A 27,598-nucleotide genomic window follows, 5' to 3' on the forward strand; every position below is an offset into this window, starting at 1 on the left:
TTCAGTACTAGAGGTGCTGATGTTTGGAAGAGATGCAAATGTTGCAGACGCATGGCTTTCCAGTCAGGAACCTATTGTCCGGTCGGCGGAGTTGGGAACCAATGTAGACGAGGTGGAGAACCTGATCAAGAGGCATGAGGCTTTCCAGAAATCTGTATCCACGTGGGATGAAAGATTCTCGCTTTTGGAAAAGCTAACAACGGTAAGGCAGAATGGACAGGTTAATGTATTAAAGGGATATCTGGGTCAGCTGTGAGGTATACAGAAACCATCTGGGGGATCTCCATCTTGTTTTATCAGTTCCCAAAATGCAAAGTGAATGAACAAAAGAGAATTCTAAATCCCAATAATATATGGTGTGATCAGTTTTCCTTCTTGTTTTATTGGTAGTTGGAAGAGAATGAGATGAGAAGGAGAAGGGAAGAAGAGGAGAGGAAGCGCAGACCTCCAACTCCACCTCCACCTGAGCCGAAAAAAGAAGAGCTTTTACAAGAACAGAATCATCAGACATTAGATGACCATTCAATTCCTGCCAATGTTCTGCAAGAAAGGTTAGATCCCTACTACTTCTATCTTTATAAGTATCACTTGTCACCAGCTACATGAGACATTACACAGCAGCCATATCATTAGAAGCTGATGGCTTGTAATCCTAACTATATAACAAAAGGAAGAAAAACATGGATCCTTTGTACGTCCATGCATGAGTTACATAGCATATGGGTCTAATACCTGTCACCTTACTCTTTTTATGTTCCTCTTGTATTAATCTTTTATTGTAAGAGGATCAAAAGGATGGGATATCAAGGAGGAACTTGTAATAATTGATGCAATACATTCCTTTTAATAAATATCAATTTAAACTATATTCTCAAAATAAAAGCCTTCTACTATCATGTGCTTCTTTAATCTAGGTTACAAAACTTGCAGACTGAACAGGCGTCAGTCAATGGGCTGTATACAGACTCTGATTCTCCGCAGGTACGTGTATATACCCTCATTTAACTTATTGAAGGTCTAGTGTGAGACCATGAAGTCCTCTCCATCTACTATATAACTCTGTCACTTCAGCATCTTAATTCTCCTGTTTCCAATTGACTACAAGCAGAGAAATATCACATTATCATAAATGGAGTTGAGATATTGAAATGTTTACACTAACTAAACAGAAACTGACAGTAGGTGAGAAGACTGACCTGAGTGCACCGAGGATGAAGGTCATTTTCTTATCATCATCCTCAGGGCTGTTTTTGGGAAGTCTTTACTTTATTCGATATGCAAATGAGACGTTTTGGTGCACTGGGGTTGGGACTACCTCTTAGCACCGAACTGCTCCATCTGTTGGAATATTCATTTGGTGCTCTGCGGTGATGAACAGGTTAGAGTTTGTTTCCCTTTTAAAGGAGAATTCCAGGAAGGGACTTTTTTTTTTTTTTTTTTTTTTTTTTTTTTTTTTTTCAAAAACTGCCGGGGAGGGGGTGGGTGAAAAAAAAAACATTCACTTACCTCTCAGCGTAAACCATGGTGTCCACTATCCTCCTGTCTGGTCCCCAGCCGCTTCCTGGTCAGGCCCACTCAACCAGTCAGTGTCTGTAGCTGTGTCATGCCTCTGTGTGCTCTGTGTTTGAGCAGGCTTGGAACTTCATGTCCCAAGTCCGCTCTCTGGACCAGGATGTGGCAGAGGACAAGAGAGGAGGACCGAGGACACCAGCGCTGGAGCCGAAAGGGGAACTGTAAGCAAGTTAGATTAATCTTTCCTGTTTACTCCTAATTGCACATGGGGCCGTTCCTGTGGAGTTTTAATGTAATCCTAAATCTGGTAAGGCCATTTGAAGCACTGCCCCGCTTCCAAAGCGCTAATCTGACCTTTCCCCAGCTGTCCCGCTCCACTGATAATCATTAGAACACAGGATTGCATTAACACTGCACGGGAATGGCGTCGAGGAGGAACGTAAGAAAGATGGTCTTAAGGACTGGGCCAATTTTCAGTTTTGCGTCTCAGTTTTTTCCTTCTCGCCTTCCAAGAACCCTAACTTCAGGGCCAAGTGAGGGCTTCTTTTTTTCAGGAACAGTTGTACTTTGTAATGGCGCCTTTTAATCTACCATAAAATGAATGACAGAACCCCCAAAATATCATTTATGGGGTGAAATTGGGGGGTGGGGGGATATGCAATTCCGCAAATTCTGGGGGGTTTACGTAATGTACTTTACGGTAAAACTGACATTTTATGTTCTATAGGTCAGTCTGAATACAGCAATATGCATGTTTACATAGCTTTTCTAATGTTTTACAGTTTTTATTAACAGTAAAACTTATTTTTTTGCAAATGGGTATATTTAAAGTGGCCCTATTGTGACTCTTATAACACTTTTATTTTTTCACCTACGGGGCTGTCATTTTTTTGCGCCAATCTTTTATTTGTACCTTATTTCTGTAAATCAGATGTATTGATAACTCTTTTTTATTTTTTTTAATTTTCCTGTCACTTACACTTAAACATGGCGTTTAAGGGGTTAATGACGGGCGAGATTGCGGCTGGCCGTCATTAACAGTGGGGGCCCGGCTGCTGATTGCAACCGGTCCTCACCTGCCATAAAGCGAGCTCCGCTCCTAAGCCCGTTTCATAGCGTGGCTCCCCGACGGGCGTAAATTTACAACCTTTTGCATGAAGGCCCAGCCTGCAGGGGCGTAAATGTACACCCTGGTTGTTAAGGGGTAATTAAATGATTTATTTAGATTAAATTACCCTAAAATAAAAGTTCAATGGAGTACATTTATTTATTTTTGACAGCCATCGACTGATACCAGGCGGATAGATGACAGTTTCTCTGAACATCAGGCAAGTGTTGAGTTTTTTTTTTTTGTTTTGTTTTTTAAACACAACTTTCTATTAAGTGTTTCATATGGCACATATATCCAGATACTGTTTGTTTTTTTGCAGGAGAGGTTGTAATTTTCAATGATGTAACTTGTGCATTGCCATAAACTGTCCATAGTGTCTCCTTTACTGAAGCAGAATATATCTTTCTACTTCCTATAGGGGTACGATACATCAGAGGCTGCTAATGGAGCAAAAGCAGACGTAATTCCAAAAGACGGAAGTCCGCCCCCCTCACCACTGTTCCAGTCACGGCCAACATTCTCACCTATAAATCTTCAGACCGCCACTTTACCGATCAGCATCCCTGAACCTTTAGCTTCGGAGCAGATGGAAGGATTCCTGCACCGCAAACAGGAAATGGAGTCTCAGTCCAAGAAAGCAGCTAACAGGTAAGAAATGCATCTATGGCAGCTGTAGCATTAGGTGTGAAAGTCCTCTTCATCTTTTCAAACAAATGCTGCTTCGGCATCATATTATCAGCATTAGTAATGTTACCTATCATTGTGGATTTTAGTTTTATCTATATTATAAAGTTGTTCTTTTTTTTTTTTTATTATTGCAACCCAGGTCATGGCAAAATGTTTTTTGTGTTCTGAAGAAAGGCAGTCTGGGATTCTATAAAGATGCAAAGAGCTCAGGTAGCGGCATACCTTATCACGGTGAGGTCCCTGTCCAACTAGCTGGAGCACAATGCAGTGTGGCACACGAATACAAGAAGCGCAAGAATGTCTTCAAACTCAGGTGAGATTGTAGCAGCAGCCGTACCCAACGAGCGACCAAAGCAACTGATCAGCTCTGCCTAAAAATAAAACCTGTGTCGTTTTTTTTTGTTGCATATGATATATCTTCAGTAGATCATTACCTTTTAATTTTTTTTATTTATTTTTTTGCAGTTTATCAGATGGAAAGGAATATCTTTTCCAAGCAAAAGACGAAGTAAGTAGTTTGCATGTGACATTGTATGTAAAATAGTTATGAAGACCAGCAAAGGACCCCCGTGTACAAAAGGAGGCTCACACAGTCAATTCTTAAAGGGGTTTTACACAATTAGAAAAAGCACAGCTACTTTCTTGCAGAAACAGCACCATCCCTGTCCTCAGGTTGTGTGTGGTATTACAATTCAACTCTGTTCACTTCAAGGTAACTGAGCTGCAATACAAAACTCATACTGAGGAAAAAAGTGGTGCTGTTTCTGGAAGAAAGCGGACATGTTTTTCTGAGCCTGGATAACTCCTTTATAGGGGTTTCCTATCTTTTGATAATTCTGACAAATAACAGGATATGCCATTAATAATAATAAATCTCTGGGTCTGGGATACACCTCTTTTGTGTGTCTCCTTTTAAAAAGGTGTTCCTTGATCACACATACAAAAATACTTTCATTTTCTGGTGCAAAGTGGCTCTCCTAAGGGTCCATTTACACAGAAAGATTATCTGCCAAAGATTTGACGCCAAAGCCAGGAACAGACTATAAACAGAGATCCGGTCATAAAGGAAAGCCTGAGATTTCTCCTCTTTTCAAATCCATTTATTGGCTTTGGCTTTAAATCTTTGACAGATAATCTTTCTGTGTAAGGGTCCTATTCCACGGGCCAATGGGGGCCCGATCAACAATGTAAACGAGTGCCGATCCACGGCCCGGTAATTGTTTAGCGAAGGCTGCAGGAATATTGTTACCGATGTCCTTGCAGCCCTTGTTTAAACATCATACATTACCTATCCAGGCTGCAGGTCTTCTCTTGCGCTCCTTCTCCTGGTCCCGCGCGCAGCAGCAGCTTCGGAGCGGCCTGTCTGAGCTGACAGACCGCTCAGCCAATCACTGGCTGCGGCAGTCCCGGCCAGTGATTGGCTGAGTGGTCTGTCAGCTCAGACAGGCCGCTCCGAAGCTGCTGCTGCGCGCGGGACCAGGAGAAGGAGCGCAGGAGAAGACCTGCAGCCTGGATAGGTAATGTATGATCTGTCGTCTGCCGCACACCGCTATTCCACTTAGCGATGCACAGAGGGCAACCAATTTTTAGGTTTGAACCTAAATGAACTATCAGCCGATGACTCGATCATTGGCTGATTGTTCTTTCTATTCCACGGAGCGAAAATCGGCCGATTTATCACTTCGTGGAATAGGCCCCTAAATGGACCCCAAGTTCTTGAAGTGCAGCAATTTGGAATGCCTCCTTGCTCCACCTCCTGTCCCTACTTTGGTGTGATTAACAGTCAGATGGAAGCGGAACCTCAAGCAAGGTCTGGTATGGGAGGGGGAGCGAGGAAGCATTACATCCCAATGTACATCAGCAATTCATGAGCTTGGTAACGCCTCTTTTTGCACTGGAGGAAAGAAATGTTTCTGTATTCTGGAAGCCCAGACAGATATATGAAAGGTACCATGTGCCTCCTTAGCCTAACAGCGATCTAACAGCGTCAGCAGTCTGGAACTTGAATTTCAGCTGACAGATTCCCCTTAAAGTGACTGTACCACCAGGCCCACTGGAGGCGGGCCGACCCACCCCCAGTGGGAAGAAACCCCAGCCCCTCCATGACGTGACTCCATTAGAATCAATGAAACCCTATCAGAGGGGCTAGGGTTTCCTCCCACTAAGGGTGGGTTGGCCTGCCTCCAGTGCTTCAGCCTGGGCCTGGTGGTACAGTGGCTTTAATAAATCTAAAATCTCTGCTTGGTCCCTCTGTTTACCCATGTGTCATCAGGGTGAGTACAGTGATGCGTATTCTCACTGATTCATACATGAAATATCAGCTGAGATTTTACTCAGGCATTGACTATACTGACCATACTTAGTAAGTGTGTCCCTCTGTGTCGTATGTACTGAATTGATTATATTTGCCGCAATAGTAAATCTCCTTTTTTCTGTTCTTCCTTCAGGCTGAGATGAGCAGTTGGATGCGAGTGATCAATGCTTCACTGTCTTCCTCGACCAGTGATACTTCAGACCCTTCCCCAGGTCCACCCAAGGGTATGACCCGAGCGATGACCATGCCTCCTGTGTCTCCCAATAGTGCCACAGAGGGCGCTGTGACATTGCGTAGTAAAGATGGAAAAGAAAAGGACAGAGAGAAGCGATTTAGTTTCTTCAAGAAGAAATAATAAACACCATGATGCTCATTTAGGACAAGCTACTCTGTTCAGATCATTACTGCAAATAAGGCCCAGTCGCGCCAACAGCATGGGACCTGTGGGCAATTGTAGGGCTCGGGTGGTTGAGTGGGTAAATTAAAAAAAAGGAAAAAAAAAAAAAAAAAGACCACAGCATTTTATACACATATATATAAAATTATATATGCATAACATGCACCTCCAGTGATGAACAGACTCTGAGACCCTTCCCATGCTACGTGTTGGATCCCAATCAGAAGCTCCGTAACGCACTCAACACAGTTGAATTGTGGCTTTTGAGGCATGTGAGCCAAATCTTGAAGGGGGTCGCGTATTATTCATCATTAAATTCTTTCGTCTCGATGGGGTCTTTCATTGTCTCTGTGCGCATGTCCAGCCATAGCCTCTAACATGACATCAGACGTTAGAGAAGCGTATTATGGAGATGCAATAAACTGAAAGAACTCGGCCATGTTCTGCCTCTGGCGTCAGTGAAGCGGTTCTTACCCACGGTACTTCTGGTTTGATGTGATTGGGTGAATAAACATGGCCTCCATGAGTGTGACCTTCCTACATACACTATGCTGCCTGATAAACACATGCTGTACATATATATAAATATAAATATTCATATGTTTTGGTTTTTTTTCCATTTGCTGTTACACAGACTGTGCTGCAGATCTATACCCAAGACGCTTCAGCCAGTAGATGATAGCAAAATGGGGATTTTAAATCGGGATTTAGTACACAGAGAAACCAATGTTTGGAGAGAGAATTTCTTAGAAAATATTATATTGCACAAAGATAAAATATGAGGTTAATGCATCTTACTGAATGTGAGTGAGGGACCTACCTGAAATCGGAGCAAGCTTTGTATGCCTTTTGTGGTGGGATTTGTTCATGTTTGTTCCATTTTAGTTCCATTGCATCAAGCACTGACTTCCCTACTGTCCTTATTTTTTTTCTTTGTCTCTGTAATAATCTAATTTTGCTCATAAGGATGTATTTCGGTCAAGGATGTGACAATAGGGGTTACAGAGGTTCCGATTACACCTGGGCCCTAGTGGTTAAGGAGGCCCAGTGGCCCTTCTATCACCCAAAAGTTTAACTGGGGGCCGCCTTGCTCAGCTTGTATGACCTGTCGCTATTACATTCCCAAATCTCGACCAGATTTTCCCCAAAGAAATTACATATTTTGCTATGTACTGATAGTTCCGTTGCCTAAGATGGCCTTTGACCTTTGTGTATGTGTTTTAGATACGAAAAATAGATTGTGAACACCACTGTAGGAACCGATGAGTGGATACGTCAACGTTATATAGCTAAAAGATACTTTAATAATACTGTAATAATTTAGAAGGACGCTATGCCAGTGGAAAGTCAAGGGAGTCCAGATCTGTGATGGTGACAAATGATGGGGGGTGTTCTACTCCCATCTAGTATAGTCTAGTACCCACCATCGACTTGGATTGACATTCTCCTAAAGTGTTCATACTTAGAACTGAAGATGTAATATTTTACTGTACAATGTATTTTTTTTTTATTTTTTTTTTTAGCTTTATAGCATTTTCCTTGGGTGATCATAAAATATTTGTTAGCATTTGATATCTGCTTTTTACATTTTTATGTGCCGTTTGGTGAATTTGGGTGAATTTATTTTTTTTCCTTTCCAAGGGTATATGATACTCTCCAAAGTGGAGGGCATTGTATCCTTATTTATATATAAATGGTACAGGGCGAAGAAAAATTGTCAAAGCTTAGAAAGGTGCTTTGAGTAGGATGATGAAATTGTATAATTTTTAGTTTTGTTTTTTCTTTGTTCTTTTTTGCCTTACACCTTTTACGGAAATTATAGTATGCCTAGTGTATTTTACTTTTATCCTTTTTTTTTTTTTTTTCCCCTCCTGATGATTCAGCTAAATAAAATCTACATCTGGTACTTTTCTTCGTTCCGTCGGTTTTGGACATTGCATTTAGCAGTAGGGGTATATTCACACATTGCAGATTTGTTCTGTTGTTTCTGCAGAATGTGCATGGATTTTTAGAATCTCTCATCAGACGATTGCGACATATAAATCTTCTGTGTGTGATTGCGCTTTTTACATCGCTTTAGAAGATCGGCATAAACTTTTTAAAAAAAATACGGTTATAATAACAAGGTTTGGAAATGTAAATTTTTGGGGTGAACTGACTGTAACCCACAAAGTATGTTTCCAGATTACTTGCCGCTTTCTGATCGAGGGGAGTCTGCATAATGTACTCTGTGTGTGATGAACATTTCCCAATAAACCATAGTGTTTCTGAATATGAGATCACTGCTTCTTTGGAAATGCAAAACATAAAATTCACATTTAAAGCCCAGAGTAGTAAAGGAACATTAAAGAGGCACTGTCGCAATTTTTTATTTTTTAAAGAAATCAACAGGGGTTGTGGGGGTTGTGATAACAAGCAGTTTTGCATTTTGTTTTATGTTTAAATCAATGTTATACATATGGCCACTAGGTGTCTCCCTTCACTGTGCATTTGTACAGCTGCAGCGTGTCCACATTCAGTAGCAGAGGATCGTGGGGGTGCTTGCACTGTATGGTCAGCTCTCCCATCACACAGAACCAAAACCTTTGTAACCACACCGTGACTTTATACTAACTGAATTGTTGCATAACAAAGAGCATTGTCTCCTGGTAAGCATGAACACCTTAGGGTGCGTTTACACAGAAAGATTTATCTTGACAGATTTTGGAAGCCAAAGCCAGAAATTGATTTCAATAGAGGATAGATCTCAGTCTTTCCTTTATGACCTGTTCTCTGTTTATAGTCTGTTTCTGGCTTTGGCTTAAAAGATCTGTCAGATAAATCTGTCTGTGTAAACGCACCATTAGTTGATATACAACCTACATGATGATCAGGTGTCTTTCCTTATTTGAGCGCACAAAGCACTTGAACTTCTTGTGTTTGGTCTCTTTGTTTGAAAAGCGTAAAAGACCATTTATCGGCAGGGTGGAACACAGTTTGGCCGTATGTATAACGTTGATTTAAAACAAAACCTAAAAAAAAAAAAAAGTATAAATGTAAAGGTACTGTATTTTCTGGCGTATAAGACAGTTAAAATAGAGTAGGATATACTCGCCATATAAGACTAGCCCTCTTTCAGTGCACACCAAATAAAAATTAATAAAAAAAATCAGACAGCAGCGAGATCTGAGAGGCAGAAAAGGAGGTACAGTAATACCTGTAGGAAACAAGGGCGGCCAGATGGGTGATAGGTAATCTACCGTCCACTACCGTATATCTTTTTTCCATAGCCTGGACACCTGCAGCTTGCTCTGCCCTTTAAACAATCGAGGGCGGGGAGGCGGACGTTTTGGAGCTCACCATATGCAGCGACTACAGATTCTTAGTCCAGTTCCAAAGTTATTCAGCACCCGCCCTATAAGATGACTCCTGACTTTTGAGAATATTTTCATGGATCTTATACGCAGAAAAATACAATCTACATTCGAATCGCAACTGATGTCTGGAAAAAAAAAAACCAATAACCTTCCTTCCTCTCCGGCTGCTGCAGCAGGAGCCTCCCCCCTCTGCAATGTTTGCATCAGGAGGCCAGAAGTAGTAACACCTACCCCTTAGCTAAGTGCCATCACCCGGCTGGGGGGGAGGAGGGAGTTACCATCGTAAGTAGAAAATTCTACATGCGGGCATTTAGTTTTTGGTTAATTCTTTTTCCATTGCATTTAGTATTTGGTGATGTACTGACATTGTTGTTGCCTAAAACAGTGTTCTCTACAATTTCCATCTCATGTAGCTTTTATTCGTGGAAATTTTGTCCTTTTGTAAAGAAATTCTAGTTTGAAGTTGTTCTTTTATTGACCAGAAAGCAATACAAAAAGTGTGGCTGTAAATAACACACTGAATCCCTTTGTGTCACTGGAATGTGATGTTGATTTAGAAAATTTTAAAAAATAAATTCTCTAACCCTGTATTTTGATTACTTTGTTTTTATAATATATAGATATATATTTTTTGCTTAATTTTTCTTTTGAACACCGCACCTAAGATTATGGAGAACGTGTAGTAACCTATGGAATGAACATAGTTGCATTATGGATCAGTGCACAAGGTCATATTTACATATAGGGTATGTATAACCTCCATTTCTTAAGTTCAAATAGAATTAAAAAAAAAAAACTGCCTTAGGCCCCATTCACACGTCCGTGTCAGTTTTTACTGTCAGGAAATCCTGATCAGGAGGCCTCAAATGGCATCAGGAAAGTATCAGGATTTCCTGACAGTAATCCGTTTTTACCTTCAGGAAACCATCAGGAAAAGCAGTCAGGATTTCCTGATCAGAAGAAAAAATGGGACATGATGGGAGATGTAGTTCTGCAAACTGGATGGTCACAGCTTGCATAACTACAACTCCCATCATGCCCTGCTGACAGGTCATGATGGGAGTTGTACTTCTGCAACCTGGGTGATCACAGGCTGCAGAACTACAACTCCCATCATGACCTAACAGTAGGGCATGATAGGAGTTGTACTTCTGCAACCTGGGTGATCACAGGCTACAGAAGTACAACTCTCATCATGACCTGACAGTAGGGCATGATGGGAGTTGTACATCTGCAAACTGGATGGCCAAGGGCTGCAGAAGTACAACTCCCATCATGACCTGTCAGCAGGGCATGATGGGAGTTGTACCTCTGCAACCTGGGTGATCACAGGCTGCAGAACTGCAACTCCCATCATGACCTGACTGTAGGGCATGATGGGAGTTGTAGTTATGCAAGCTTTGACCATCCAGGTTGCAGAAGTACAACTCCTATTATGCCCTACTGTCAGGTCATGATGGGAGTTGTAGTTCTGCAGCCTGTGATCACCCAGGTTGCAGAGGTACAACTCCCATCATGCCCTGCTGACAGGTCATGATGGGAGTTGTACTTCTGCAGCCCTTGGCCATGATCGGGCGGCGTGCCGGCAGCAGGGCAGAGAGCTGTGCTGAGAGGCTCTCACTTATCCGGAATCATGGGCACTTTCCTGATGCACATCAGGAAAGTGCCCGTGATTCCGGCGCTCCCATAGACCTCTATGGAGGCGTCCGGGCCGGAATTCCGGACAAAAATAGGACATGTCCTATTTTTTCCGGATCAATTTTCCGGAACGGACACCCTTCCGGAAAAATCCGAAAGGGTGCCCGTGACCAATTAAAGTCTATGGGTCAGGAAATCCTGATAGGAAATCCGGTGATAGGAAATACAAGGTGTGCTTTAGATCACATAGGGTCAGAATTTTGTTTGTGCCCTTATAGGGGTACTCTGGCAAAAAAAGCCTTTTTTTTCTTTCAAATCAACTGGTATCAGAAAGTTATAAGGATTTGTAAATTCTATAAAAAAAATCTCAAGTCTTCCAGCACTTTTCAGCTGCTGTATGTGCTGCAGGAAGTGGTGTATCCTTTCCAGTCTGACACAGTGCTCTATGCTGACACCTCTGTCCATGTCAGGAACTGTCCAGAGCAGGAAAGGTTTTCTATCGGAATTTGCTGCTGCTCTGGAAAGTTCCTGACATGGACAGGAGTGGCAGCAGAGAGCACTGAATAGAATACGCCACTTCCCGCAGGACATACAGCAGCTGATAAGTACTACAAGGCGAGGTATTTAAATAGAAGTGATTTACAATATACTTTACTATATGACATAACTTTCTATATAGCTTTCTAGCATCTGCTGATTTGAAAAATAATCACTGGAGTATACCTTTAAGGGAGTAATCCAGTGAAACACTTTTTTTTTTTAAATCTTTTGTTTTTAATCAATCTAATGGTGCGTTTACACAGAGAGATTTGTCTGACAGATTTTTAAAGCCAAAGCCAGGAATGGATTTGAAAATAGAATAGATCCTAGTTATTTATGACCTGTTCTCTGTTTAAAGTCTGCTCCTGGCTTTGGCTTCAAAGATCTGTCAGGCCTCACTTTATATTTTCCATCCTATTTAATTCCCCTTCTGGCTTTGGCACAAAAACTTCCGTGTGTAACACCAGCAGAATCCCCAGATTCTAAGGGCCCTATTCCACGGGACGATTATCGTTTGAATAATCGTTAACGATTAACGATCTCAAACGACCGCTATTGCGAAAGACCTGAAAACGTTCACTCATTTCCATGGAACGATAATCGTTACTTATGATCGTAATTGCGATCGTTTCTTCTTCCGGATTTCTTCGCTATTCCGTTCGTATCTATTGAGAACGACCGAACGATGTCTTATTCAATGCGAACGATTTGCGAACGAGCAACGATAAAAATAGGTCCAGGTCTTATTAAACGATCAACGATTTCTCGTTCGGTCGTTAATCGTTAACTGCATTTCAACCGAACGATTATCGTTCAGATTCGAACGATTTAACGATAATCTGAACGATAATCGTCCCGTGGAATAGGGCCCTAAGACTGTATTCTGCCCATATACATGTTTTGGTGCTTTCTTGTCTTTTGTGGGGAATGGCTCCTCATGTCTTTTCCATTGTCCCTTCATAAACTTTCACAGGTTTATCATGTCCCTACTTAGTAATCTATTCTCAGGACTGCATTTATCTAACTCTTCTCCCATTACTCACACCTCGCTCCCACATGCATTTAGCTTTTCTTTGTACCTTTTCCAGCTCCAGAGCATCTTCTCTATAAACCAGTGCCCAGAACTGTGCTGTATGCTTAGATAAGGCTGCACTAATGCATTGTACAGTGGGGGGGGGATTGTGTTCCAGTTCTGTGTATTGCTCTTTTAATCCACAATAGTATCCTGCTGGCCTTAACACAGGGGAAAGGGGGGGGAAGCTATTAACCGATCGGACCTAAAAAGGGAAAAATTGTTCCTTGTCCCAGAGATAGTGATCAGATTGGATTAACAGTCTAAGGCTATGTTCACACTACGTAAGTTTCGCAGAAATCTCGGCCGTTGTAACAATTTACGCAGTGCTGCAGCCTGAGGGAATCCCGGCCGGAGTGTATACACATACTGTAGTATACACTCCGGTCGGGATCACTAGCGGCGCTGTAGAAAACTGGGATCAGGTCATAAAGGAAAGACTGAGATTTCTCCTCTTTTCAAATCCATTCCTGGCTTTGGCTTCCAAAATCTGTCAGATAAATCTTTCTGTGTAAACGCACCATTAGGCTGTATTTACACAGGCCATTAAAACTGTCCGTGTTTGCGGATCCGTGAGCGCCTACAATTTTACAACCCATTCAAATCACTTCACTTACACGACCCATGCTGCAACCCCCACCGCAGCAGAGATGACAGGAGCGCATAATCTGACAACTACTTGCCTACTCCCAGTGTTGGCCGGATTACACATGTTCACCGGAAGTGGAGTGGTCCCTCATTGCCGCCTTCTCCCGGCACGCAGTCCACGCCACTTCTGGTGAACATGTGTAAACCGGCCAGCACAGGGGTAGTTGTCAGATTATGCGCTCCTGTCATCTCTGCTGCCGGGTGGCTGCACCTCTATTGGGGGATCCGTGCTGCGACCTTCCTCCGGACATGACCTATTTTTTTGTGGCACAGATCGCGGTGGGGGTCGCAGCACGAATCGTGTTAATGTGGCCTAAAGGTAGCTGCCTGGATGATCCTTAGACCATCACTGTTTCACAATGTTGAAAGACCAGGGTAAGCCGACATCTTGCATGTCGGCTTACCCTGGTCTTTAACCCCTTAATGACAAAGGGCGTATATTTACGCCATGTTGCCGTTAAGGACGTTGAGAGCGGCGGTCCCGGGTGCCGCTTGTAGCCCAGGACCGCAGGTATGAGCGGGCACGGTCCAATCGCCATGCCCGCTAATACAGTAATCAGATGCAGCTGTCAAACATGACAGCTGCATCCGATTACCGGACGCAGCTTATCCCTGGTGTCTAGTGGGGAGATCGCTCCTCCGGGACGTTATCCCGGAGGAGCGATCTCCGTAACTGAAGCCGGCCGGGGACCGCTCCAAGATGGCGCCGTCCCCGGCTCGGCACTCGTTTACTTCCGGCTGCAGCAGCCGAAAGCAAACGAGTGCCGATCTCATGGATCTTTGCAGCATATCTATGCTGCAGAGATCTCTATGAGAGATCAGTGCACTTATACTAGAAGTCCCCCAGGGGGAATAACCCTAACCCCAGGGGGGAATAACCCTAACCCCAGGGGGGCTTCTAGAATAAGTGTTAAAGTTAAAAAAAAAGAAAAGTAATTTTAATAGTAAAAAGCCCCCTCCCCTAATAAAAGTCAGAATCACCCCCCTTTTCCCAGGTTATAAATAAAAGTAAATAAATAAATAAACATGTTTGCTATCGCCGCGTGCGTAATCGCCCGAACTATTAATTTATCCCATTCCTGATCTCGTACGGTAAACTGCGTCAGCGCAAAAAAATCCCAAAGTGCAAAATTGCGCATTTTTGGTCGCATCAAATCCAGAAAAATTGTAATAAAAAGCGATCAAAAAGTCGTATATGCGCAATCAAGATACCGATAGAAAGTACATGTCATGGCGCAAAAAATGACACCTGACAGCCCCATAGACCAAAGGATAAAAGCGCTATAAGCCTGGGAATGGAGCGGTTTTAAGTGACATATATTTGTTGACAACGGTTTGAATTTTTTACAGGCCATCAGATACAATATAAGTTATACATGTTATATATCGTTTTAATTGTAACGACTTGAGGAACGTGCATAACAAGTCAGTTTTACCCCAGGGCGAATGGCGTAAAAACACATTTCCCCCAAATAAACAAAATGCGTTTTATTTTTTAAATTTTTCCCACACTTTGAATTTATTTCTGGTTTCGCAGTGTACTTTATGCAAAAATTCAGCCTGCCATTGCAAAGTACAATTAGTGACGCAAAAAAAAAGGGCTCATGCGGGTTTCTAGGTGGAAAAATGCAAGTGCTATGGCCTTTTATGCACAAGGAGGAAAAAACGAAAACGCAAAAATCGAAATTGGCTCTGTTTTTAAGGGGTTAAAGCTGCGTTTACACGTAACGATTATCATGCGAATTTGCGCAATAACGATCAAATTTGAGCGATAATCGTACATGTAAACGCAGCGAACGATCAAACGACGAGCGAGAAATCATTCATTTTGATCTTTGAACATGTTCTCAAATTGTCGTTGATCGTTTGCAAAAAAATTGCAGATTGTTCCGTGTGAACAGTCATTCGCCGATTTAACCAATGTGTGAGAGAGGCTTAATCGATTGCAAAACTAATTTTCCGTACGATATATCGTACCGGCTAAACGCTGATCGTTATGAAAAAAAATTGTTACTCCAACATCGTTAATTGTATGATCGGGTCAATTATCGTTTCGTGTAAATGCAGCATGAGCATGATCTATTACACTAAGCAATTGTTGGCCGGAAGAGGTGAAACTCGTTTAGGGTAAAAGGGCCTTAAGGGTCCTGGTATATGGCCCATTGTCCGTGCAAGGAAGCAAACAAGCGCTGATCAGGGAGGTCGATGCTCATTTGCACTGCCTTTACGTGGCACAATTGATCAAGTGGCCGGGCCGCACGAACAATACCATGGAAACTGACAGCACAGATATGCATATATCCAAGCTGTCAGTTTCCAGATCACACAAGCAGTGTATATTTTCCATCTGTGATGCTGTGTGATCCAGCATCCCACTCTCTGGCCGCCACAGTATCTTCAGGCTAACCCACCTCTTGATGAAGAGAGTGGGATGCCTGATCACATAGCAGTGCGCTAGGTATGCATATAATGCATGTGTGATCTGCACACCGACAACATGGACATATGCATAGCCGTGCTGTCAGTTTCCCTATGCTATCAGCCGACCCTCTCCTGTTTACACAGAAAGATGTGTGGCACATGACCCGCAGGTCTATTAATTCTCCAAATGTATTCTTCCTAGGTATGGCAGCAAGGTCCCACCTAGTTCCTCGTGTTGTGCAGGCTGCACACAAGTGCCCTTGAATTGCATAGAGTATGGCTAGAGAAAGGAAGCGAGGCAAGTAGCACAGCACTTCTGGCAAGGAGGTAATACAGTTCCTCAGTTATCATTATAATAATACAGTGCTCTCCAAATTTTGTGATAATCTACTATTACAGCATGGTGTGCTGGTGCCACCTAGTGGACAATCCAGAAAAGTGCAGGATGTACGATTTTTCTTTCTCCAGAAAGTGTGGCCAGGGCTGATTCTAGTTTCTCTGCTTCAATCCGAGAAAATAGTATCATATACAAGGAACAAATATTATCACCGTTCATAGTACTATTGGACTGTTATTGACCAAAACTAACTGTACTGAGACCAACATTACATATTACAAATATTACCGTCACACCATGAGCACATACCACCCCACAGTGACTAAATATTATAACTAGAGAGGAACGCAACTTGAACATGCTCAAGTCCATGCGTTTGGCATTTGAATACTGGTTGCTGAAGAAGTTGGATGCAGGCCTAGGGAGTCTGGGAAAACATGGATACAATCTATTGCCTATGGCTGTATCCATCTTTTCCTGGGCTGCATCCAACTTTTTCAGCCACCGGTATTCAAATACTGAATGATCGGACTTGAGCGTGCTTATCTCTAATTATCACCAATACTAACACTACACAAGGGACAAAAAATTCTGTCACATTCAGATGACTGAAAAATACCACCAGTACTGCTACTGATCACTGTATGGGGCAATAATTAGTAGTAATAATGCCCCTTCTGTGCCCCCCAGTAGTAATAATCCCCCTCTGTGCCCCTGGGTGGTAATAACACCCCTCTGTGCCCCTGAGTAGTAATAATACCCCCTGTGCCCCTGAGTAGTAATAATACCCCCTGTGCCCCTGAGTAGTAATAATACCCCTCTGTGCCCCCAAGTAGTCATAATGGCCCTTCTTTGCCTACAAGTAGTAATAATACCCCCTTAGCTGCCCCCTCCCCCTTAATAATAAAGTCTTTTACAGCAAAGTAAAAAAAAAATACAAGCTACTCATCTCTCAAGTCGCAACCACACTGCTGTGCCCCAACTTCTGCTGCCTGATCTCATTGAGCAGCCTGGGCCAGACAGACATTAGTAGCTGCCCGAGATCACATGTAGACTGCTGGCCTAATGTGTGCGTTCTTGGGATGGTCTAGAAGGCGTGGCTTAAAGGGGTATTTCCGACTCCAAATAGTATTCCCTATCCGATCAACAAGTTGATTTGTGGAGGTTCCATTGATGAGCTGCTGACAATTTTTCTCCGTCTGCAGGATGAGTATGGGCCTCACCTATCAGGTCTTATTCCCTATCCTATGTTGGTGTACATTAGCTATAGTATACATATTTATACAGTAAACTAGATCCATCTATATCTTCACTATGGGGACATTTATTAATGTGAGTAGGATGAATGGAGCGTGACCCAATTTAAGAAAGGCGTATGGGTACACCAGCCTGAAATTAGGCCCTGCCCCCATTTACCCTACCAGATTTATAAAGAGGCTCTTCCAGTGGGACCTGTGTCTGCCTGCTCTGGAGCAGGTGTACATTTCTGCCATGATTTACTCCTGTAACTTAAAGCATTAACCCTTTACTGACTCGTGACCAAGCAAACAGCTTGTGGTTAGGGCACTAAATCATGGCGTTTGAGGTGGTTTTTGAGTTTTTTTTTTTTTACAGTGTGAACATACCCTAAGGGAGAACGTGGACAGCTGCAGTCTAGCCATGGCTGCATATAAGTTCAGCCTAAAGATGGTTTTGTTTCCCATAGCAACCAACCAGTTTTCAGTTCTCAAATGAATCTGGTAAAATGAAAGCGGGTCTGTGATTGGTTGCTATGCGCAAATTACACAGTCTAACCTGCCCATAGCAACCAAAGCTCGGCTCTTATTTAATAGGTGCTTGTTAAGATAGGAAAGTTGAGCTGAGATTGGTTGCTATGGGGATAATCAGACTGTGTAGAAAACCGGGCAATAAGGCCCAAACAATGGAGAATTATGGCCACGTCTTATCGTGAGATTTGCTTTGTTGAGCATAGCAACCAATCAGAGCTAATCTTTCACTCCTCAGATTAGTAAAGACCTGAACTGTGATTGGTTGCTATAGGCAATCGTATATAACCTCTGGTAACACCAGCCTTGGTACAAGCACATGGTAAAAAGCGACAACCAACACAAGCGCTGACTCTGCAGAGACCCTATTCCGTGTCCTGCTCATTGCCACCTTTGTTCGTGACGGACACTTTTACTGAATAACAAAATGGCCGCGGCCCTATTCGCCGCCGCCCTCCCCTCACAGGAAGAGCGCGCGCTAGTGCTGCCGGGTAACCAGCCACTTCCCGTTTACGCGACCTGCTATTGGTCAGCTGACAGTCACTGACCAATCGTCGCGTAGAATGCAACGCAGCGCCATCCAACCAGCGGCGCTCACGTATAAGCCACGCCCCTCCTTATCTCTCGTCTGCTGAACAGCCTCGGTAGAGTTGCCATTTTGTGTTGTTCGCGCGTGTGGGGTGAAGGTGAGTTGCCCGGGTAGCGTTAAGATAACGTTATATTGTGTGTGAGGATTGCGGTGTACCGAGCCTTACGTGTGTTGGTGTGTACGGTGCCTTAGGGTTTGCTAGGAGGGGCTCCTCACTCGTCAGGTCATTGTGCGCTTCGGCCTCCGTACATCAAAGCTGCTGCCTATAGCAACCAATCAGAGGGCGGCTTACATTTTACCAGAGCAGTTTGAGCAATGAGAGCTGAGCTGTGATTGGTTGCTTTGGGTTGTGGACTGGGGCGGGTCAGCCATGTGTGTACTGAGACTCTCATACTGCCACTTATTAGGGAGGGTCCCCTATCTCCATCATCTGGCGTTATTAGGGTAGATGTAGCAAACATGGAGTAAAGTGAAGCTGACTCAGTTGCCCCTAGCAACCAATCAGATTCCACCTTTCATTTTCCAAAGAGTCTGTGAGTAATGAAAGGTGGAATCTGGTTGGTTGCTAGGGGCAACTGAGCCAGTTTCATTTTACTCCATGTTTGATAAATTTCCCACATTGTGTCTGTTTTCTGATCCGGTGATGTATAGGCCCAGTGCTAGGCCCTATACGAGCCTGTGGGGCACCAGATGTGATGCCAGATGCCTTAGCTTGTGGTATCTGCTGTGTCTGTCCGTCCTTATCAGGGAAGGTGCTGGATCACTGAGAGCAGTGGGACTTGGGACCACCGGCTCTTGGGTATGGGCGGTGGTCACAGCCATAGATTGTGGGGTCAGACTCTCTGTATGAATGGAGCGGCAGTGCACGTTCAGGGCCCCTTTAAATAGCAGAGTTCAGCCTGCCACAATATTTAAAATTGCTTAAAAGAATGAATGGATCTGTGTAAAGCATTTGTGCAACCAGCTTCCTCTTTGTGACCACCCATCTGATGGTTGTCCCCATCCTGTGGATAAGGGGGAATACACTTTAACCTTTGGATAGTCCCTTTAATTTAGTCTTCTCAGTTTTTACTTGTTTTTTTATTCTGCCAATGCTGCATAAGAAGATATAGGGTTTGTCTGGCACCTTTTATGCCCAAGTATACCATTTTGCAGCCATTGTTTACAGTGAGAGGTTAAAGGAGTTATCCAGCGATACTAAAACATGGCCACTTTTCCCCTTCTCTTGTCTCCAGATTGGGTGCGGTTTGGAACTCCGATACATTGAAGTAAATGGAGCTTAAGTGCAAACTGCACCTGAAGTGGAGAGGGGGAAAAGTGGCCATGTTTTTGTAGCGCTGGATAACCCCTTTAAAAATGATCCCACAATTAGTGCACGTTCTGTCTCTGTTTACCACTATGGGGCACAGACAAATCCACAAAGGAGGGTCCCCCTATATTCATCTACATGCCCCAACCAAACCGTTACTTCAGACAGGATAATCTTAGTCCCAAATAATAAACCCCCAATAAATGGTACCTGCCACAAAGCTTATGTTTCCTGGACGGTGAGACTGGGTTGCCATGGATATGTCCAACACTTTTCTCTTTTCCCGCAGCTCGGCAAGATGGTGAAACTTTTTATTGGTAACATCCCTTCCGAGACAACGCCTGGAGAGCTGAAGGCGCTGTTCGAGCAGTACGGGAAGGTTACAGAGTGTGATATCATCACCAACTATGGCTTCGTCCACATGGAAGACAAAAAGGCGGCCGACGAGGCCGTAGAAAATCTGAACCAATATAAATTGCATAATGTCTGCATCAATGTAGAACACAGCAGGGGCAAACCGAAAGCGTCAACCAAGCTTCACGTCAGTAGCATCAGCCCCGACTGCACCAGCGAAGAGTTACGGGAACAGTTTGAACAGTACGGCACTGTTCTGGAATGTGATATTGTCAAGGATTTCGCCTTCGTTCACATGGAGAAAGCTGAGGAAGCTCTCGAAGCCATCAGAAATCTAAACAACTATGAATTTAAAGGTGAAATGAGTGGTATAACCTATGACTATAGAGTGTTAGTCCTCAATCACTCTCCAGTATATCATCAGGATTTTTCAATTTGAAGCCAAAATCAGGAGATATTTAATGGAAGAGATGGAAATTAGAGATGAGCGAACCTGGAGCATGCTCAAGTCCATCCGAACCCGAACTTTCGGCATTTGATTAGCGGTGGCTGCTGAAGTTGGATAAAGCCCTAAGGCTATGTGGAAATCATGGATGTAGTCATTGGCTGTATCCATGTTTTCCAGACAACCTTAGAGCTTTATCCAACTTCAGCAGCCCCAGCTAATCAAATGCCGATCGTTCGGGTTCGGATGGACTTGAGCATGCTCCAGGTTCGCTCATCTCTAATGGAAATCATTAATCTGTCCGTTATATATTTTCTGTTTCCATTCCTTTTTCCATTACTAGTTTTGGCCTAATGGGGAAAAAAATACTGAAGTGTGAATGATGCTTTAAAAGTCACCGTCACCGAAGAACAACTTTGATAGGTCAGCAAGTTTAATTTGGATTTCTGTCGCATGACCGAAATGGCCTCATGATGTAAGTCTGTGGGGTTAGGTCATGGCAACACATGTTTTTTTTCCCACTTGTTTTCCTGGTTGGCTAAAGAAGCAGTTCACTAAAAAATTATGTAGTAGCAAACTGAAAGGAGAGTATCCGACAGCATCCAAGGTGAAAATCAAGGTTCTTTTATTGCACGTCCAGGTACATCAGGAAAATGTGACGTTTTGACCTATCCGGTACCTGTCATGCTTGATAGAAACCGGATAGAATTGAAACGTCGCATTTTCCTGATGTACCTGGACGTGCAATAAAAGATCTTCACCTTGGATGCTGTTGGATACTCTCAGTACGTTCCTTGCAGATGTCAAGACTTTTTTTTTTTTTTTTTTATTTTTTTTTTTTATAAGTATGCTGAGTGAGGCTGGGTTCACACTATGTTTTTTGCAATCCGTTTGGATGGAAAAAAACTGATTCTCGTGTGTGCATCCGTTTTGATCAGTTTTTCCATTGAATTCCATTATAAAAAAGATCCTTTTTTTAACGGACACAAAAATAAGGTTGACTACGTTTTTGTGTACGTTAAACAAAAAAAACATCCTTTTTTTATAATGGAATTCAGTGGAAAAACTGATGCACACTTTCCAAAAAACAGATTGCAAAAACGTAGTGTAAGCCCAGCCTTAGCATGTTTGAGAACAGGATAAGCTGCTGTCAGAAACCTCTAGTGGCGCTTTGGAAAAGTTTGGGTAACTCTATTTGGACAAGGAGTGACTGGGTGAAGTTCCGCCACTCCAATGGATGCACAAGTCTCAGTCGTGCTTTTGTCTGAAGCTGCTATTGACTCCAGTGGGAGCTTTGGCACTAAGGCGTGATGAAAGGTCATTTCACTTTTTACTCACTAGTGGAAACCCTATGAGCAGCATGAGCAGACTTTTACCTATATTCACATTGGTCATTTATCTTTGGCTTAGAAACATTGGCCCAACATTTCTTTGTCATGGTATGATACACATAGCCATCACGCAGTCACTAATGGTGCTTATGAAGATACCCAAATTCTAGGGATTGATCTATGATGCACTACTATTAGTATGCCCCAGCAGTACATTATAACTAGGGCTTATAGACTGGGGTCTTCTAGACCAACCAGACACTCCTGTTGGGGCAATAGTCCAAAAGGTGTAGTGGAAGAGAAAGTAAGTTGGCTGAATTGTGATTTAGAGTTTACAGCAAGAACAAGGAAGTCAGTACACTAGACAGGAAGTGGGGCGGTCAGACAAGGAGTAGAATAACTTTTTATCAAGTGTCAAGTTTAGGCTCCTCTTTCTGCAAATTCTACAAACGGAATGGAAGTACAGCAGCACAACAAACACTTGAAGTGCCTTGTTCATCTTGGTAAGGCCTTTATTTATTTAAAAGCCTTTAGTGTTTAGGTAAAACAAATGATTGCAAAACTTGGTAATCTCTATTTCTCATGTGTAAGGTTATTCTGTTTTGGGTGGAAATTCTCTTAAAGGGCCCATCCAGGCTTAGAAAAACATGTCCGCTTTCTTCCAGAACCCTCTCTTGTGCTCTGTTTGGGCATGGTATTGCAATTGAATTCCATTGAATCAAATGGCACTTAATTGCAAGACTGCACTCAAACTGAACCAGGAGAGGAGTTTTTTTTAGAAGAAAGCGGCCATGTTTTTCTAAGCCCAGATAATCCCTTTAAGGTAACACTCTGCAGCTGATTCCACTATTGTCCCTTTATATAAGAGCATGTAGCAGCCTCCTGTAGTCTTTTTATGCCTATCCAGTAGAGATGTCAAATGCTATTTCGTACTGTTTGTCGGAGAATGAGCATCTTTCTGCAAGAACAAAAGGTAAGAAACCTGAGGGAATGTTAGAGTAGTGCCTTAGTAACCTACCTTATCCATAAAGTATTCTGTGGCTATCAGTCCAGGTGTGTGTTGTAACATTTGTGGTTGGTCATTATTAGTACTTGGATAAGGGAGCTGTCCTTACTTCTCACCAACCCTTGTTGGTTGTTGTTGCTCTCTTGAAGGGAAACGGATGCACGTTCAGCTCTCTACGAGTCGTCTGCGAGTCACCCCGGGGATGGGAGAACGAAGTCGGTGCTATCGTTGCGGGAAGGATGGCCACTGGTCCGGAGTGTGCCCATTAGACCAAATGGCTCGGGAGATGGAGCTGGCGTCGCCCTACGGTCATGACCCTTTCGCAGATCCTTACGTCCCTATGCGTAATGCGGCTGCTGCCTACGCCGAGCGTGTGTATTATGAGCGGGAACGCCGCAACCTCATTGACTACTACCATCGCTATCGCATGCGCCCCTCATCATTTGATACCTATATGGACCGTCGTCTGCCTCCTATTCCCCCACCATCAGTCTCCGCGCTGTCACACAGAAAACGACTGGAGTCCTCTCCATATGAGAGGCATCTGTTGCCACCTCCTCCTCCACTTCCCGGCTATTACGCACGAGAGCGAAGCCCAATACGTCGCCCTGCTGCCACCGCCGCCGCTGGGGATGAATATGTATCTGATCGCAGGTTAGCCCCTGGTCTGCGTAACACACTCTACGAAACCCCACGATACGTGCGGGATGCCTACCCTGAACGCTCGCGATATTACTAAGCTGAGGAGGTGAGGTTTTTTTCCATATAATTTTCCTGTCTCGTGATATTTTACTTGGGTTAATTCAGCCTTTTCTATTCTTTCTTATGCCCTTCTTGGGACAATGTTTTGCATTTCTATAATCCTAATTCTCCCAATGGGTTCGGTGGATAAAACGCGATAAACAATAGACTGTTCCTAGATTCCTTCTATTGATAGAGCGTATATATATCGTTTTTAACACTCATCAGTCATCGTATGCATGTGACAAGTACATGCATTATGATTTGTTAGGTTAAAGGGATATGTATCTGTTAACATTAGCTTTTATCTTATTGCAGGTATATATTTGCAGGTAAGTGACGTGTTTCATGAAGACTCTGCATTGTCTACTAGGGATGGTCCGAACCCGCCGAGGTTCAGGTTCGGATGAACCCGAACGCTCTGCATCGGATCCCCGCTGTCTGCCCGCTCCGTGCAGCGGGCGGATCCAGCGGGAGGACCGCCTGGAAAAATGGGATACAGCCTATGGCTATGGCTGTATCCCATTTTTCCAGGCGGTCCTCCCGCTGGATCCTCCCGCTGCACGGAGCGGGCAGACAGCGGGGATCATTACCGAGGGTTCGGGTTCGTAAGAACCCGATCCGAACTCGGTTCGGACCATCTCTATTGTCTACTTTTGAATTAATAAAGGGGGTTAGAAAAACATGGCCACTTTTCTTCCAGAAACAGCACCACCATGTCCTCAGTTTGGGTAATGGTTTTGATAATTGGTTCTAATTAAATGATTAGAGCTAAATTGTAATACCCCACACAGCCTGAGGACAGAGGTGGTGCTGTTTTTGCAAGAAAGTATCTGTTTGCGCCAGACTTCCAGTCTTCAGGCTCCAGATAGAATATACAAATGAAATTGTGCAACTCATTCATCAGATTAGTTTGAGTTTTTTTGTTTTTTTTGTCCTGTTAATATTCTGTAGCTAGCCAAACTCCTTTAAGGACAAAATTTAAAGGGTACTCCAGTGGGAAAAATAATTTGGTGTTGTAAATTCTATTTAAATCTCAAGTCTAAATCTGTCAAGTTTTCCAGAGCAGTAGCAAATCCCTATAGGAAACTTCTCCTACTCTGGACAGGTCCTGACATGGACAGAGGTGGCAGCAGAGAGCGCTGTGTCAGACTGGAAAGAATACGCCACTTCCTGCATTACATATAGCAGCTGAAAAGTACTGGAAGACTTGAGATTTTTAAATAGAAATGAGTTACAAATCTGTATCCTTTTCTGACACCAGTTGGTTTAAAGTGAACCTGTCGTTCTAAATTAACAGTAAATGTGAAGTAAAGCAAGTTTGCTGTAAAACAAAACTATACTTACCAGAAATCCAGGTCCAGTGTCTCAATCTTTTTAGTCTTGTGCTGATTGAAAAAGAGAAACTAAACACATGAAGTCTGACCTGTACAGAGGGCCACAGCTCAATTTGTCCCTGGATCACATGACTGCCTTCTCTCTGTGAGCTCTGATGACCTGGGAAACACGTGTGTTTAGACTCTGGAAAAAAAAAAGACTAAACACAGGAAGTACCATGTCTTCCATGATAACTAAAAAAAAAAACCCCTTCCTTTATTCCACATCTACTGTTTTAGATTTTGAAAGTTATAACAGTGACACTTTTTATTTTTTTTCCCCCCCCTTCGGAATAATAATAATAATAATATTAATGCTTTTATTTGTATAGCGCACACAGATTCCGCAGCACTTTACATACATACCCCTTTAATCTGCTTTTTTCTTATCATTGATAGGGGTGTTATGAATTTATATTTTAGAGAGAAATAAATATTTTAAGTTTTGGAGTATACATTTTTTTTTCCATCCAGACAGTATGCATAAGTGACTCATACAAAAACTGCAAATTTCTACCACTTTTTTTTTATTCTCGTTTTAGGTAAGATATTTTTGGCCTCCGTCGCGGTCTCCAGTTGCGTTCGTGATAAAAAGTTTTCGGCTGAACTTCAAACTTGTGCAGCATCTCATATTTTTTTTTTTTTTCTATTTAAGCGAATTGATAAATGTACTAAAATCCATAGAAGTAAATGTAGTGTCACATCTCTTTAGATTAAAGGTGCCCATACACATAGTAATCCTTATTGACTGTCCATTAATAAATATTAAAACAGTCTTTATGGGAACGTTCTGAGTACTTTCCCGGAGGATGAATTGAATTGAATGCAGATTGTCATCAGTCAGCTAAAACCATCCATTGTTGTTGAGTTCCTCCCATTAGCTGTAATGCGTAGAGGGAGAGATGATGAGCAAACTTACAGTAAGTTTGGGTTTTTGCAATCCTGATTGTTCGGCATTTGAATTCCACAGCCCGTGTAGAAGATGGAAGCAGCCCTATGGCTGTATCCATCTTTTACAGGCTCCGTGATTCAAATGCTGAGTGATCGGAACTGCAAGTTCGCTCATCTCTACATAGGAGCACCTTAGTGTAAGAATAGGGCTTATCGAATAGCTGTGTTCAGTCGGTGAGCGCAAGTGTTTTCTGCCAGATGAGAGTATCTTGGGATATCGCCTTCTATACAAGCACGTGAATTAAAGAAAAATTCAATTTACAAATTGAGTTTTATTACATTTCATTTTTAACCAGGATACAATAATTTATATATATATTTTCCCAATTTTATAATTTACTTTTCAATATGCTCTTCCAGCTTTTCAGTGTACTGCAAACTCAGCCTCCCAGTTATACTGTGTGTAATTTATGTGGAAGTTTCTTTTTTGGACTTTAAAAAAAAAAAAAAAAAACTGTTAGAGGACTGTACTGTTAACCTTACAGAATTGGGTTGATGTAGTATTTTGCCATTCCCCCCCCCCCCCTCCCAAAAAAAAAAAAAAGGAGATTCCCATTCTTGTCTACAATGTCACTGCATCGGTTTTGTGCAAAAAAGATTTCAGGTTGCTCGTATAGTACATTTATATACATCTTAGTATTGTACTTTTTGTAAGCTCTTTTTTAGGAATTCATATTTCATGTTTTTTTAGCTTTTTTTTTTTTTTTACTACCATTGTAAGTGTATTAGGCAGAAGAAGTAAACTGTGCAGTAAAATCATTCAGAAAATGTTATCTTGTTCTGAGTTTATATATGCTAACTTTGATGTTTTGGGTTTTTTTATTCCTAAATAAAGAGCTATTTCAAAAGTATGTTTGTCTGTATATTAATTTTGCTCATTTGGACTATATCCAGGTTGGAAGGGAAATTGACACCTGTGATGTAAGAGGTCATAAAATGTATTCACCTTTAAATTTGTGTGCAAACACATGTTCCTCCAGCTGTTGCAAAACTACAATTCCTATCATATCTGGATGGCCAAACCTTTGTGTCCATTTAGGATGGGAATTGTAGTGCAGCCACAGGCTGTATCCATGTCTTCCGGTTATCCCTAGGGCGGCATCCACCTTCTGCAGCTGCAGGGAATCAAATACTGGATTGGGGTGGGTGATCCCAACCTTAAGGGAGGTATTGATATACTATCTTTATTTTGAAGCCAAAGGCTGAAAATACCCAACTTGCCCCGAAGGTAAAAATTAACTTTTATTAGTATTTTATTAAAAAGAAAAACAAGAGAAAAAGGAGGGGGGGTGGTGCTGTGATTGTGTATATACAGTGTTAATAAAATAGAATCACACCGCTGTATCTATAGTTGGATTGTTAGGGTATATTGATAGTGGTGTCCAAGTCCCGATTCCGGGGTCTTGGAAATGGCACAATTAGTGTACTACTGGTCTACCACCTACTGGCGGTTATACATTGATCAGCTATAGTATCAATTCCCATATGTCATATCGCATAAGGGATGCGATATACAGTTGCGGTGTACGACTAGCTCAGCAATGACTCTGTATGGTCTATTGGTTGCTAGTCGCATTGGTCCTTATCTATGGGAGGTAGGGGCTGATCGGCGCTACTAGGGAGTGTGGTCGCACTTCACACTGCTTAATAATGTGCGATACTTCCCTTAGGTAGCGGCGTTGTGGATAGCGCACCCC

General features: G+C 42.6%; 2 protein-coding genes across 6 annotated transcripts in view; both read left to right on the top strand.

Annotated features, from left to right (window-relative positions):
• SPTBN2 (spectrin beta, non-erythrocytic 2) overlaps positions 1 to 8,293 on the top strand; it is a 158,252-nt gene extending 149,959 nt beyond the window's left edge. For all 4 annotated transcript variants that reach the window (XM_069965239.1, XM_069965241.1, XM_069965238.1 and 1 more), the window contains 8 exons: positions 6 to 202; positions 391 to 551; positions 915 to 981; positions 2,793 to 2,840; positions 3,042 to 3,271; positions 3,450 to 3,623; positions 3,776 to 3,818; positions 5,758 to 8,293. In XM_069965239.1, the coding sequence (XP_069821340.1) occupies positions 6 to 202; positions 391 to 551; positions 915 to 981; positions 2,793 to 2,840; positions 3,042 to 3,271; positions 3,450 to 3,623; positions 3,776 to 3,818; positions 5,758 to 5,979 (1,142 nt within the window). In that variant the 3' untranslated portion in view covers positions 5,980 to 8,293. The remainder of the gene's footprint in view (positions 1 to 5; positions 203 to 390; positions 552 to 914; positions 982 to 2,792; positions 2,841 to 3,041; positions 3,272 to 3,449; positions 3,624 to 3,775; positions 3,819 to 5,757) is intronic.
• A 10,081-nt stretch (positions 8,294 to 18,374) lies between these two features.
• LOC138787922 (RNA-binding protein 4B-like) lies at positions 18,375 to 26,752 on the top strand. Of its 2 annotated transcripts, XM_069965242.1 has the most exons (4): positions 18,375 to 18,485; positions 19,987 to 20,407; positions 22,983 to 23,581; positions 25,493 to 25,580. In XM_069965242.1, exons 2-3 carry the CDS (start codon positions 19,996 to 19,998, stop codon positions 23,570 to 23,572), a joined length of 1,002 nt encoding a protein of 333 aa, XP_069821343.1. In that variant the 5' UTR covers positions 18,375 to 18,485; positions 19,987 to 19,995; the 3' UTR covers positions 23,573 to 23,581; positions 25,493 to 25,580. The 2 variants fall into 2 exon arrangements, with proteins under 2 accessions (XP_069821343.1, XP_069821344.1); XM_069965243.1 differs by lacking the exon at positions 22,983 to 23,581 and having other exon boundaries at positions 25,493 to 26,752.
• Positions 26,753 to 27,598: the final 846 nt, after the last annotated feature.

The sequence above is a fragment of the Dendropsophus ebraccatus genome, chromosome 4, assembly GCF_027789765.1.
Source record: "Dendropsophus ebraccatus isolate aDenEbr1 chromosome 4, aDenEbr1.pat, whole genome shotgun sequence".
Lineage (NCBI taxonomy): Eukaryota > Metazoa > Chordata > Amphibia > Anura > Hylidae > Dendropsophus > Dendropsophus ebraccatus.

Bases quoted from the DNA above. Each gene is read 5' to 3' on its own strand.
- LOC138787922 (XM_069965242.1), top strand. From the start codon at position 19,996: ATGGTGAAACTTTTTATTGGTAACATCCCTTCCGAGACAACGCCTGGA. The intron at 20,408-22,982 runs GTGAAATGAGTG...GCTCTCTTGAAG, and splicing joins AAACAACTATGAATTTAAAG to GGAAACGGATGCACGTTCAG.